At 38.9% G+C, this 13,434-nt stretch overlaps 1 protein-coding gene and 1 pseudogene across 12 annotated transcripts in view; both read left to right on the top strand.

The window, feature by feature from the left end:
- Window positions 1-13,434, top strand: part of RAD50 (RAD50 double strand break repair protein) — a 234,214-nt gene that overhangs the window by 161,847 nt on the left and 58,933 nt on the right. For all 12 annotated transcript variants that reach the window (XM_067731700.1, XM_067731702.1, XM_067731704.1 and 9 more), the window contains 3 exons: window positions 863-1,014; window positions 3,374-3,559; window positions 3,918-4,122. In XM_067731700.1, coding sequence (XP_067587801.1) covers window positions 863-1,014; window positions 3,374-3,559; window positions 3,918-4,122 — 543 coding nt within the window. The remainder of the gene's footprint in view (window positions 1-862; window positions 1,015-3,373; window positions 3,560-3,917; window positions 4,123-13,434) is intronic.
- LOC137221649 (large ribosomal subunit protein eL21-like) lies at window positions 4,818-12,079 on the top strand (annotated as a pseudogene).

Raw genomic sequence — 13,434 nt, forward strand, 5'->3', positions numbered from 1 at the left:
CACCATCTTGATCACTCCTCTGTGTGTCTTCTTTGGAGAAGTGTCTAGTAAGATTTTCTGCCCATTTTTTGATTGGGTTGTTTGTTGATATTGAGCTGTTGAGCTGTTTGTATATTTTGGAGATTAATCCCTTGTCAGTCACATCATTTGCAGATATTTCTCCAGTTCTGTGGGTTGTCTTTTCCTTTGTTTATGGTTTCCTTTGCTGTGCAAAAGCTTGAAGTTTTATTAGGTCCCATTTGTTTATTTTTGTTTTTATTTTCATTACTCTAGGAGGCAGATGCAAAAAGATATTGCTGTGATTTATGTCAAAGAGTGTTCTGCTTATGTTTTTCTCTAAGAGTTCTATAGTATCCAGTCTTACATTTAGGTCTTTGATCCATTTTGAGTTTATTTTTGTGTATGGTGTTAGAGAATGTTCTAATCTCATTCTTTTAGATGTGGCTCACCAGTTTTCACAGCACCACTTATTAAAGAGACTTTTTTCCACTGTATATTCTTGCCTTCCTTTTCGTAGATTAATTGACCATAGGTGTGTGGGTTTATTTTTGGTCTTTCTATCCTCTTCTGTTGATCTGTAAGTCTGTCTTTGTGCCAGTACCATACTGCTTTGATTTCTGTAGCTTTATAGCGTAGTCTGAAGTCAGGGAGCCTGATTCCTCCAGCTCTGTTTTTCTTTCTCAAGATTGCTTTGGCTCTTCAGTGTCCTTCTGTATTTTGAATGATATGTAATCTCATTTATTTCGGTTGTTTTTCTTTTTTTTTTCATTTTTGATGAGTAAGATTGCCTATATATTTTCTTCAGAACTAATGTTCTGATACTTACTAAGGTAGCATAATTTTTCTCTCTTTACCTTCAAAGGTTGCTCAAGAAACAGATGTTAGAGCACAGATTCGTCTGCAGTTTCGTGATGTCAATGGAGAACTTGTAGCTGTGCAGAGATCTATGGTTTGTACTCAGAAAAGCAAAAAGACAGAATTTAAAACCCTGGAAGGAGTCATTACTAGAACAAAGTAGGTGTTTATTATATATTTGAATTATCTGTTCATTTTTTTGTCTTTAGGTCTATAAAACTATGGTTTTTTCCTACTTCTTTAAGTTTATTTTACGGAAGCTTATTAACTTTTTAACGGACTTTATCTTTAGAGCTGTTTTAGTTTCTCAGCACAACTGAGCAGAAAGTAGAGATCCACCTTGACTCTACACCTGCGTGGCCTTGTCCAGTATCAACATCTAATTTTTTGTTTGATACTATTTATCAATTAAACAGAATGATCCCATTAAAGATTTAGTGATAATGCTCCACTCCTTTGAGTAATTTATGGACAGTTGCTGAATTGAAGGTGCATAATCACTCAAATATAGATTGAATGAATGAAAAGTGCTAGTAATCATGTCTATAGGGAAGGATGAGATAAGCAGGCAGGTGCCTTTCAACTGTTGTCATTCTGTTAAGGGCAGGTATCATATTGTAATGGGTATGGATATTGGAATTAGGTAGGCTGCCCTGAATTCATGGCTTTATCCTTGTTGAGCAAATTACTTATCATCTTATCCCTTCCTTTCATTTATTCATTTGTTAAACTAATTAAATAATTCCTTTATTTAATCAATAATGTGTCACACCTGTTATGTGCTAGATACACTGTACTAGCTACTGGCTTCTCAAGTGGATTCTTTTCACTGGTTTTTAAACATACTCAGATCTCTCCCACAACCTCAGATTTCATTTCACTCCAGTTACGGTCTGTCTCCATCTTCCGCTTTACAGGCAATTTTTTCAAAAGAGTTGTTGATACTCACTGTCTCCATTTCTTGACTTCCTCCTGACTCCTACTCTAGCCCCATTCTTGTACTGAAACAGCTCCAACTAAGGTCACAAATAACCTCTGTATTAATTAGGATAATGCTATTGCTATACAAAATAGACCTCCTTATCTCAGTGAATGACACCCCCATCCATCCAGTGACACGAACCTAAGTCTGTCTTGACAGCTTCCTTGCCATCTATATTCAGTTCATTACCAAGTCCTATGGATTTCGCCTAACTGGCTCTTCAGTCTGTTTCTCTCCATCTCTATGAGAACCATTCTTGTTCAAGCTACCATCGTCTTTCCCTGGTCTAATGTCTCAATCTCCTGGTCTATCTTTGTCCATTCTGTCCCCCTACAAAACATTCTTAGTACATTCAGTGTAATATTTTCAGACTACATATAAAATGACAGTAAAGACAGACACTGCATCCACTCACCTAATCTAGTTGTTAACAGATACTGGACAGAAGATATGAAAGAAAATGGTCAATTTATCCTTCTGATGAAAGATGCTGAGAGATCTCTTGGAATCCAAGGGCAGGGATGCTTCTGGCCCTGGGTATAATGAAGTAGGGAACTTATTTAAAAGACCCTGAGGCAGTTCTCTCTATTTGATTGCTTTGTCATTGTGACCGTAGAACTTAGGTCTGTTGATTAAGAATCTTCCTTGGATTTGCTTGGATGGGCATCACTAAGGTTTGCCTTTATACTCCTTTTACTGTGTGTCTTTTACTGAACAATCCCTTATCTAAGCTCTAGAGTCAAAAAGAAAACAATACAAAAGTAATTGGCAAAAATTATCTTTCTTCTAAATTAATATAATTTATACTTTGAGAACTTATTTACCATAAAATAAAATAATAAAATATTACATATAAGGCAAATATTTTTAAAGTTTTAGTAATGTACATTTCATGTATATACAACTCATTTTTTATACTATCAAAAATAAATTTCATGAGAAAATTCCAAATATATTGCTGCTTTCCTAAGATTTTATTCTGAATCATTGTGGTAAGTTTAATTGATCTTTCTTTTCCTCCTGTTTAAATATATACCTGTTTTTCAGCAATGAGGTTTTACTGACCTTACAGAATAAATTGGTGACTTTAAAAATAAATAAAAAATAAACTGTACAGTCTTTAGATGTTTTCAAGTACCTTTGCCTGTCTGTTATGTATCATCATGGTTTTTTTTTTTGCTTTTTGGTTTTTTTTTGCGGTACGCGGGCCTCTCACTGTTGGGGCCTCTCCCGTTACGGAGCACAGGCTCCGGACGCTCAGGCTCAGCGGCCATGACTCACGGGCCCAGCCACTCCACGGCATGTGGGATCTTCCTGGACTGGGGCACGAACCCATGTCCCCTGCATCGGCAGGCGGACTCTCAACCACTGCGCCACCAGGGATGCCCAAGAGTTATACCTTTTAATATGAGAAAGCTATCCACAGGAAGTGGATGAGAGGCCATTTGTTTTTGTTTTTTTTTTGCAAGTACAGCATGAAAGATTGACTAAGTAACAGAATATTTTACATAAGTTCTTGATTTTTGTTTTCTATAGGCGTGGCGAAAAGGTCAGTCTCAGCTCCAAGTGTGCAGAAATTGACCGAGAGATGATAAGTTCTCTTGGGGTTTCCAAATCTGTGCTAAATAATGTCATTTTCTGTCACCAAGAAGAGTCTAATTGGCCTTTAAGTGAAGGAAAGGCTTTGAAGCAAAAATTTGATGAGATTTTTTCCGCAACAAGGTTTGTAACCTTTAATTAGATTTTGTAGTCCATTAAGTTATTGAGCCAGAGTTGCAATTTAGATGCTTCTTTTTTTTAAACAGAAAGATATTGTAAAGCAAGAAAGTCAGCAGTTATTACCTCTTATCCAGTGGCAACCAGTCAGCATATTTCCTTTCAGTTTTCTTTCTTTGCATCTTTATTTACCTGCTTGACAGTATATATGTAACATTTGTACTTACTATTATGTCATAAGCATTTTCTAAGTTATTAAAAACTCTTTGTAAATGTAATCTTAATGACTGCATTATAGTCCATTGTTTGAATATACTATAATTTGCTTAGCCAGAAATTTGATTTTTATTTAATATCTTCAAAGGTACATTAAAGCGTTGGAAACACTTCGGCAGGTACGTCAGACACAAGGTCAGAAAGTAAAAGAATGTCAAACAGAACTAAAATATCTGAAGCAAAATAAGGAAAAAGCTTGTGATATTCGCGATCAGATTACTCGTAAGGAAGCGCAGTTAACATCATCAAAGGAAATTGTCAAATCCTATGAGAATGAACTTGATCCATTGAAGGTAATTTGGTTTCTCGTATGCTGAGGAGAAGGTTACCATTTACCGTGGTATCTCTCACCCGAAAAGCATTATTTTTCTGTGCATTTGAATGGTGTGTATATTTCTTGAAAAAATTATCAGAGACTATATAATGTTATGGTTCATGTCTTACGTCTGTATTTAAGTTGCCCAAAGACCTTGGATTTGAAGGTAAACAAATTTATAGCATCATATTAAATTAGTAATGTAGGTCACTAAGTTTTTTTTTTTTTTTTTTTTGCGGTACGCGGGCCTCTCACTGTTGTGGCCTCTCCCATTGTGGAGCACAGGCTCCGGACGCGCAGGCTCAACAGCCATGGCTCACGGGCCCAGCTGCTCCGCGGCATGTGGGATCTTCCCAGACTGGGCACAAACACGTGTCCCCTGCATCGGCAGGTGGACTCTCAACTACTGTGCCACCAGGGAAGCCCTAGATCACTACTTTTTTTTTTTTTTTTTTTTTTTTGCTGTACGCGGGCCTCTCACTGTTGTGGCCTCTCCCGTTGCAGAGCACAGGCTCCGGACGCGCAGGCTCAGCGGCCATGGCTCACGGGCCCAGCTGCTCCACGGCATGTGGGATTTTCCCGGACCAGGGCGCGAACCCGTGTCCCCTGCATCGGCAGGCGGACTCTCAACCACTGCGCCACCAGGGGAGCCCTAGATCACTAATTTTTAAATATCAGTGTAATGGCTCAACCTTACAGTTCTGTATTCTTAAGGAGACTTTTTTTTTTAATTGACAGGTCTTTCTAGGGAATTTTTATAATTTGCAGGATGTTCTTGACATTACACAAAATTTGAAATTGGTGCATAACGTGTTGATATATTTGCAAATGAGTTAGCTTTCTAAATTCTGTGGTTTATAAGTAAGATCTTAAAGAAATCCCATTTATTCATTTCACAAGCATTTATTAAGTGTTTCCTGTGTGCCAGGGTATACTATGCTTGGGGCTATAGGTACGAGGAGAACTACAATAGTGTCCTTGCCCCTTAAGGTATTCGTAGTCTAATTAAGAGTATTCTTAAAAATGGCTTTTTAAATTTACAGATAATGGGAGATTTAAGAAAAAAAAATTTTAATTATTGATTTAGTTTTTTAAAACTCACCTATAAATGCTGGTATAGATCTTGGAATTGTAATATGGAAAAACTTTGATTTTCTGTCCCAGTGCCCATTGACATGAATGCATCTTTTTTTTTTTTTGCGGTACATGGGCCTCTCACTGTTGTGGCCTCTCCCATTGCGGAGCACAGGCTCCGGATGCGCAGGCTCAGCGGGCCATGGCTCACAGGCCTAGCCGCTCCGCAGCATGTGGGATCTTCCCGGACCGGGGCACAAACCCGTGTCCCCTGCATCGGCAGGTGGACTCTCAACCACTGCACCACCAGGGAAGCACATAAATGCATCTTTTAATGAATATTTATTGTTTTGTGCATAGCACTGTGCTAGGTGCTCTTGGGAATAAGGAAGCCAAAGACTTAGACGTTGCTTTTAATGATCTTATAGTCTAGCTGGAGAAATAAGGAATATATTTTAAAAGATAGTATTACAAAGAAGTAAAGTGAAGAGCTATGTGAATGATATAGTTTAGAACAGAGGTTTCCAACCCCTGGGCCATAGACCAGTACCGGTCCGTGGCCTTTTAGGAACCAGGCTGCACAGCAGGAGGTGAGTGGCGGATAAGCGAGCAACCTTCATTTGCTGCTCCCCATTGCTCTCATTACTGCCTGAACCATCACTCCGCCAACCCTGCCCCAGCCTGTGGAAAAATTGTTTTCCACGAAACCGGTCCCTGGTGCCAAAAAGGTTGGGGGCTGCTGGTTTAGAACATAGGATCTTTAAGAGCTAAAAGATGGTGACTGTGGCACAAGTGAGAAAAGAAAAGAGAAAATGGGTAAATTAGACTTCATCAAAAGAAAAACCTTTTGTTCTACAAACTATACCATCAAGAAAGCAAAAACACAACCCATAGAATGGGAGAAAGTATTTGCAAGTCACATATGTGATAAGGAACGTCTATCTGGGTTATATGAAGAACCCAGTAAAAAAAAGTAACACAATTTGAAAATGCACAAAGGCTCTGAATAGATATTTCTCCAGGGAATATATGTGTGTATCCAATAAGCACATGAAAAGATGCTTGACGTTATTATTCATCAGGGAAATGCAAATCAGAATCACAATGAGCTATTACTTCACACCCACTAGAATGGCTAAAAGTCAAAAAGATAGGTAATAATTATTGAAAAGGATGTGGAGAAATTGGAACCTTCATACGTGATGGTGGGAATGTTAAATGGGGCAGCCACTTTGGAAAACAGTTCAGCAGTTCCTCAAAATGTTAAACATAGGGACTTCTCTGGTGGTGCAGTGGTTAAGAATCCACCTGCCAATGCAGAGGACATGGGTTTGAGCCCTGGTCTGGGAAGATCCCACATGGTGGAGCAGCTAAGCCCATGCGCCACAACTACTGAGCCCGCATTCTACAGCTACTGAAGCCCGCGCACGTGGAGCCTGTGCTCCACAGCAAGAGAAGCCACTGCAATGAGAAGTCTGCATGCTGCAACGAAGGGTAACCCCTGCTCCCCGCAGCTAGAGAAAGCCCACATGCAGCAGCGAAGACCCAACACAGCCAAAAATAAATTAAAATAATAAATAAATTAAAAGAAAATGTTAAACGTAGAGTTACCATATGACCTGGCCATTTTACTCCTAGGTATCTTATACCCAAGAGCAGTTAAAATGTACATCTATACAAAAACTTACATAGGAAAGTTCATAACAGCATTATTCATAATAGCCAAAAAATGGAAACAATTCAAATATCCATTAACTGATCAATAAAATGTGACATATCCATACATGGAATATTATTCAGCTTTAAAAAAGTATGAAGTTCTGATACAAGCTACAGTAGGCAAGAACCTTGAAAACATGTTAATTGAAAGAAGCCAATCATAAAAGACTACATAATTGTATGATGCTGTTCCATTTATTTGAAATGTCCAGAATAGGCACATCTATAGAGACAGAAAATAGACTAGCAGTTGCCTAGGGTAGTGGGTAGAGACGAATAAATAGTGACTGCTTAAGGGCACAGAGTTTCTTTTCTGGAAGTGAAAATGTCATGGGGGATGGTTTCACAACTCTGAATATACTAAAATATGTTGAATTGTACACTTTAAATGGGTGAATTGTATGGTAGGTGAGTTCCATCTCAATAAAGTGATTTCTAAAGTGATGGCCTGGCCTTTGGGATGAAACTGCCATCTTCCAGCAATTCACCAACATGACCAACACAAAGGGAAAGAGGAGGGCCACCTGCAATATGTTCTTTAGGCCTTTTAGGAAACATGGAGGTGTTCCTTTGGCCACATACATGCAAATCTACAAAAGTGATATTGTAGATATTGAGGGAATGGGCACTGTTCAAAAAGGAATGCCCTGGGCTTCCCTGGTGGCACAGTGGTTGAGAGTCTGCCTGCTGATGCAGGGGACGCGGGTTCGTGCCCCGGTCCGGGAAGGTCCCACATGCCGCGGAGCGGCTGGGCCCATGAGCCATGGCCGCTGAGCCTGCGTGTCCGGAGCCTGTGCTCCGCAATGGGAGAGGCCACAACAGTGAGAGGCCCGCATACCGCAAAAAAAAAAAAAAAAAAAAAAAAAGGAATGCCCCACAAATGTTACCATGGCAAAACTGGAAGAGTCTACAGTGCTACCCAGCATGCTTTTGGCATTGTTGTAAATAAGCAAGTTAAGGGCAAGATTCTTGCCAAGAGAATTAGTGTGCGTGTCAAGCATATTAAGCACTCTAAGAGCCAAGATAGCTTCCTGAAACTATCTGAAGGAAAATGATCAGAAAAAGAAGGAAGCCAAGCAGAAAGTTACTTAGGTTTAGCTGAAGTGCCAACCTTCTCCACCCAGAGAAGCACACTTTGTGAGAACCAATGGAAAAGAGCCTGAACTGTTGGAACCCATTCCCTATGAATTCATGGCATGATAGGTGTAAAGAAAATAAAAGACCTGGATTGTTAAAAAAAAAAAAAAAAAGTGATAGCCTGGAATGGAAAACTACCACAAGACCTTCAAGGGAGAAGCTGATCTGGGCCATAAAGATGGGGAAAAATCAAATTGACAGACTAGAAGCTATTTTATATATGTTTGTTTTGTGTTTTGTTTTTTGTAATCTTTTTTTAAAATTTGTTTATTTATTTGGTTGCGCCAGGTCTTAGCTGCAGTGGGCGGGCTTCTTAATTGTGGCTTGCCAGCTCCTTAGGTGCAGCATGTGGGCTCCTTAGTTGCAGCTCCAGGGTTCCTTAGTTGTGGCATGTGAACTCTTAGTTGCGGCGTGCATGTGGAATCTAGTTCCCCGACAGGGATCAAACCCAGTCCCCCTGCATTGGGAGCTCAGAGTCTTATCCACTCTGCCACCAGGGAAGTCCCTGTATGTATGTTTTTATTTTGTATTTTTTTCTTTTAAAACTAATACGTGCTCACAATGAAAAAAATATGGAAGAATATTAGTTGAAAAGTAAGAGATGCTCTTCCTACTCCTCATGTCTGACCTCCCACATATATCTTATGATCAAGTGGGTTTTCTTGCACAAATACACTATATGTGTGTATACAAACATGCACATGTATATATGTACATATTCACAAATACGAGCTTATTAAAACAGGACTGTGGGGAAGAGCCTGGGTTAAGTAAATCAAGGTAAAAGGAGTGGGAGCTAGGTTTTGCAGTCAGATTATGAAGAGCCTAATGGGTTTAGAATTTAGTGCAATAGACATAAGAGTGAGAAAAAGTATGTTATATTTTAGAAGTAGTTGTTCTAATAACTGTGTGTAGGTACTGTGGTAGTTACCAAGATATTGGAACACATTTTATTTTCTTCAGACTTTCCTGGTTGGAAAGATGACAAGCACATATAAGGCAGAAAAAGGCAAGAGCTGTGAGAGCTTTGAGGAGGAAAGAAGAGAAAGTCTGAGGTGGCCAGAGAGGATTTCATAGGACTGAATTTGGGGTACCATTTTGCTGACCTTAAGTAGATTGGTAATTACAGATATGGTGACAGCAAAATGCAGGCTGTCTTTGAACAGTATCAAGGAAATCCTCATAGTTGAAATGGAGCATTTGTATAGGAAATAATGTCAGGGTAGAGCTAAGTGATAATACCTGGTATTTATTGAGCAGTGCCAGGATTCTAAACAAGGCTGTAGCAAACGTTGAGGTGTTTGTTTATTTCTTTATTTGTATTTAATTTTGGCTAGTCCAAGGGTTTAATCTTACTCTCTGTATCTTCAGAGCCTAGCCTGGTGCCTGACACTTAGCAGGTGGTTCAGTAAATATTTATTAAGTGGATGATTTCCAAAGTCCTTTTTTTTTTTTTTAGCTCTGAGTTAAAAGGATTCTTCCCTTCATAGAACTCAGCATAAAGCTTGAATCAGATCATCTTCTCAGCAGCCATCCAGAAGACAGCTCCATTTCGGTACTGCACTATAATTCATGCTTTCCCATTTTTACAGATTTCCTACACTTTCACGAACTCTCTCATAAACTACTTTATTCCCATACCACCACATCCTATCCTGACCTTGGCCCACTTAGCCCTGTTTTCCTTTCTTGCCCTCAATGGAAATGGCTTGAGAAATTTGTTTTCAAGTTCAAAAGCACCCTCTGGCCCTCTTATTTATTCTTCCACACATAATTTCATGATCCTTGTGCGCCTTATAGCCCAAGTGCCTGATTCTTTTGTCTTATTTCACACACCTAAGCTTTGAACACTCTGCTGCTATATTTTTTGTTGTCTTTCTATTTGTTTTAGCTTCTTTTACTAGGTTGTGTGCTCTGGGGATAGAGCCTGTGTTTTGCGCTCTGGGGTTCGAGCCAAAACACAGATGTCAAAGAAGGAATCCCCAGCATCTAGTTACTGGCTGGATTTAAGGAATGAAGCAGCTAGAGATGTCGCAAAAGATCTAAGCCAAGATAATGTTTTTTGTTTTTTTTTAAAAATTTATTTTATTTATTTATTTTTGGCTGCTTTGGGTCTTCGTTGCTGCGCACAGGCTTTCTCTAGTTGCAGCGAGCAGGGGCTACTCTTTGTTGTGGCATGTGGGCTTCTCATTGCGGTGGCTTCTCTTACTGCGGAGCATGGGCTCTAGGTGTGCGGGCTTCAGTAGTTGTGGCACGCGGGCTTCAGTAGTTGTGGCTTGTGGGCTCTAGAGTGCAGGCTCAGTAGTTGTGGTGCATGGGCTTAGTTGCTCCGTGGCAAGTGGGATCTTCCCGGACCAGGGATTGAACCCGTGTCCCCTGCATTGGCAGGTGGATTCTTAACCGCTGCACCATCAGGGAACCTCCAAGATAATGTTAATGCTTCTACAATACAGTGAAAACATTGGTAGAAACCGAGTAGTTTCTGAGAAGTAGGGTACCATAACAGAGGTGTTAATATTTATTGCTCTTAAGAATGAATCCAGTTCTCTTTGTTAGATTGTTCAAAGATATTTTGTGAACACAGAATTTTTTTCACAAGTGATGTGAATGGTCCCATTCATTGAGGGCCTACTGTATGCCCAGTTGCTGATCAAAGTGCTTTAAAATGTATTATGTGAGCCCCACAGTAACCCCGTGAAGTTTCATAGATGAGAAAAGTGAGGCACAGGTATTCACGTTGGAAGTAAGGGGTAAAGCCAGGATTTGATTCCAGGCTTCTCTGATTCCTAAACTGATACTTTTTTTTTCTTTAGTCAGATTTATTGAAATATAATTTGCATTTAGTAAAATCCACCCTTTTGAAAGTATATGATTTGATGAGTTTGGACAAATGCATACAGTAGCATTACTATCAGTACAGTCAAGATATAGAACATTTCCACCCCAAATAGTTCTCTCAAGTCTATTTGTAGTCAGTCCCCTACCTCCATTTCCAGCCCTTGGTAATCCCTGATTTGTTTTCTGTCAGTATAGTTTTGCCTTTTCCAACGAATGCGACATCAGTGGAATCATACATTATATAGCCTTTTGTGTCTGACTTCTTAGCATAATGCTTTTAAATTTATGTGGTTGCATGTACGAGTAGTTCATTCCTTTTTATTGTTGAGGGTATTCCATTGTAAGGATATATTACAGTTTGTTCATCCATTCCTTTGTTGTTGGACTTCAGGTTGTTATCAGCTTTTAGCTATTACAAACAAACCTGCTGTAAACTTCTGTGTACAGGTCTTTGTTTGGAGATATGTTTTCATCTCTCTTGGGTAACTCCCTAGGAGTGGGATTGCTAGGTTGTGTGTTAAGTGTATGTTTTACCTTAAGAGCTGCCAAACTATTTTTCAAAGTGGCACATTTGGTAGTCCCACAGCAATGTACAAGAGTGCAGTTGCACTTCATCCTTGCCAGCACTTAGTATTATCAGCTTTGTATTTTAGCCATTAAAATAGATGTGTGATAGAATCTCTGAGCAGCTTTTCTTTTTTCATTATGGTTTTAATTTGCATTTTCCTAATGTTAATCAATGTTGAGCATCTTTTTATGTGCTTATTTGCCATTTGAATATCATTTTTGGTAAAGTGTCTATGCATATCTTTTGCCTGTTTTCAATAGGTTTTGTGTGTGTGTATTTTTTGTTTTTGTTTTTGGTCTTACTGTTGAAGCTGTGAGAGTTCTTTAATTATTCTGGATATAAGCCCTAGTTGGGTATGTGTTTTGCAAATTTTTTTTTTTCTTCTTAACTGCTTTCAAAGGGCAGGAGTTTTTAATTTTGATGAAGTCCAGTATATCAAAATTTTCTCTTACAGTTTTTGCTTTTTGTTTCCTATCTAGGAAATCTTTGCCTGACCCAAGGTCACAAAGATTTTCTTCTTGAAGTTTTCTAGCCTCAGTTGTTAATATTTAAGTATATGTTCTATTTCAGGTTAACTTTGAATATGGTATGAGGTAAGGTTGAGATTTACTTCCTTTTTTTTTTTTAGTTAGTTTTTATTAGAGTATAGTTGCTTTACAATGTTGTGTTAGTTTCTGCTGTGCAGCAAAGTGAATCAGCTCTATGGAGATTTACTTCTTTACATAGAGATGTCCAATCATTCCAGCTCCCAGAGCCTGTAGTCTTAATTGTTATAGCATCCTGCCTCCCAGTCTCATCTCCCATACTCCCATACAGTGCTCATTGACCATTCCGAAAATCTTCAGGGCCCTTAAGAATTATGCTAAATCTACTGTGCCTGTGCTCTATAAATGGAGCAACCTGGATGGCAGCATCTCTGTTTACAACATGGTTTATTGAATATTTTAGACCCACTGTTGAGATCTGGTGCTCAGGAAAAAAAAAGGATTTTCTTTTTCCCCCAAATATTACTGCTCATCGGCCATGCATCTGGTCACCCAAGAGTGCTCATGGAGATGTACAATGAGATTCATGTTTTCATGTCTGCTAACACAGCATCCATTCTGCAGCCTATGGATCAAGAAGTCGTTTTGACTTTTAAATCTTTTTAAGAAATACATTTCGTAAGGCTATAGCTGCCATAGATAGTAATTCCAGTGATGGATCTGGGTAAACTGAAAACTTCCTGGAAAGGATTCACCATTCTAGATGCCATTAAGAACATTCGTGATTCATGGGAAGAGATCAAAATATGAACACTTTTTTTAAGACATAATACTATTGCACACTTCTACAGTATAGTGTAAACAACTTTTATATGCACTGTGAAGCCAAAAAACTGTGTGACTTGCTTTATTGCAATAATCACTTTATTGCAGTGGTCTGGAACTGAACCCAGTATATCTCTGAGGTTTGCCTGTAGTGTCATAATGATTAGAGGGAATGTATGGCAGCACCTAGTACAATGTCTGCAGTATAGCAGGCATTTGATCGATGATAGCTATGACTGTTATTATTGGTAAAAATTTTTTTTTCAAATCTCTCTTTCAGCTAACGTACTGAACACTTGTTACATGTGCTGGGGAAGCATTGGTGAACAAAGTAAAGTTTCTGTGGTGATAACGTGTAACCTATTAATATACAAATCATAAGATATGGTATTAGTATAATTTATCAAATGACATTGAAGTTGAGGATGCGTTTTGGTGCAGCTATGAAAGCTTACAATGGATATCTGTAATAATGTGTTAGTTTAAAAATTAGGTTCTAAAAATGTCTTAGAAGAGGAGTTGGTCAGCCTAGAGGCAAACACCAGAAGAGTATCCAAGGAGGGAAGACTCTGAGCCAGGTCACTCATATTCCTAGGAGATGAGGCAACCAGCTGTTCCTGGAAGCAGGCCACTGAGATCATTT

The sequence above is a fragment of the Pseudorca crassidens genome, chromosome 3 (genome assembly GCF_039906515.1).
Source record: "Pseudorca crassidens isolate mPseCra1 chromosome 3, mPseCra1.hap1, whole genome shotgun sequence".
NCBI lineage: Eukaryota > Metazoa > Chordata > Mammalia > Artiodactyla > Delphinidae > Pseudorca > Pseudorca crassidens.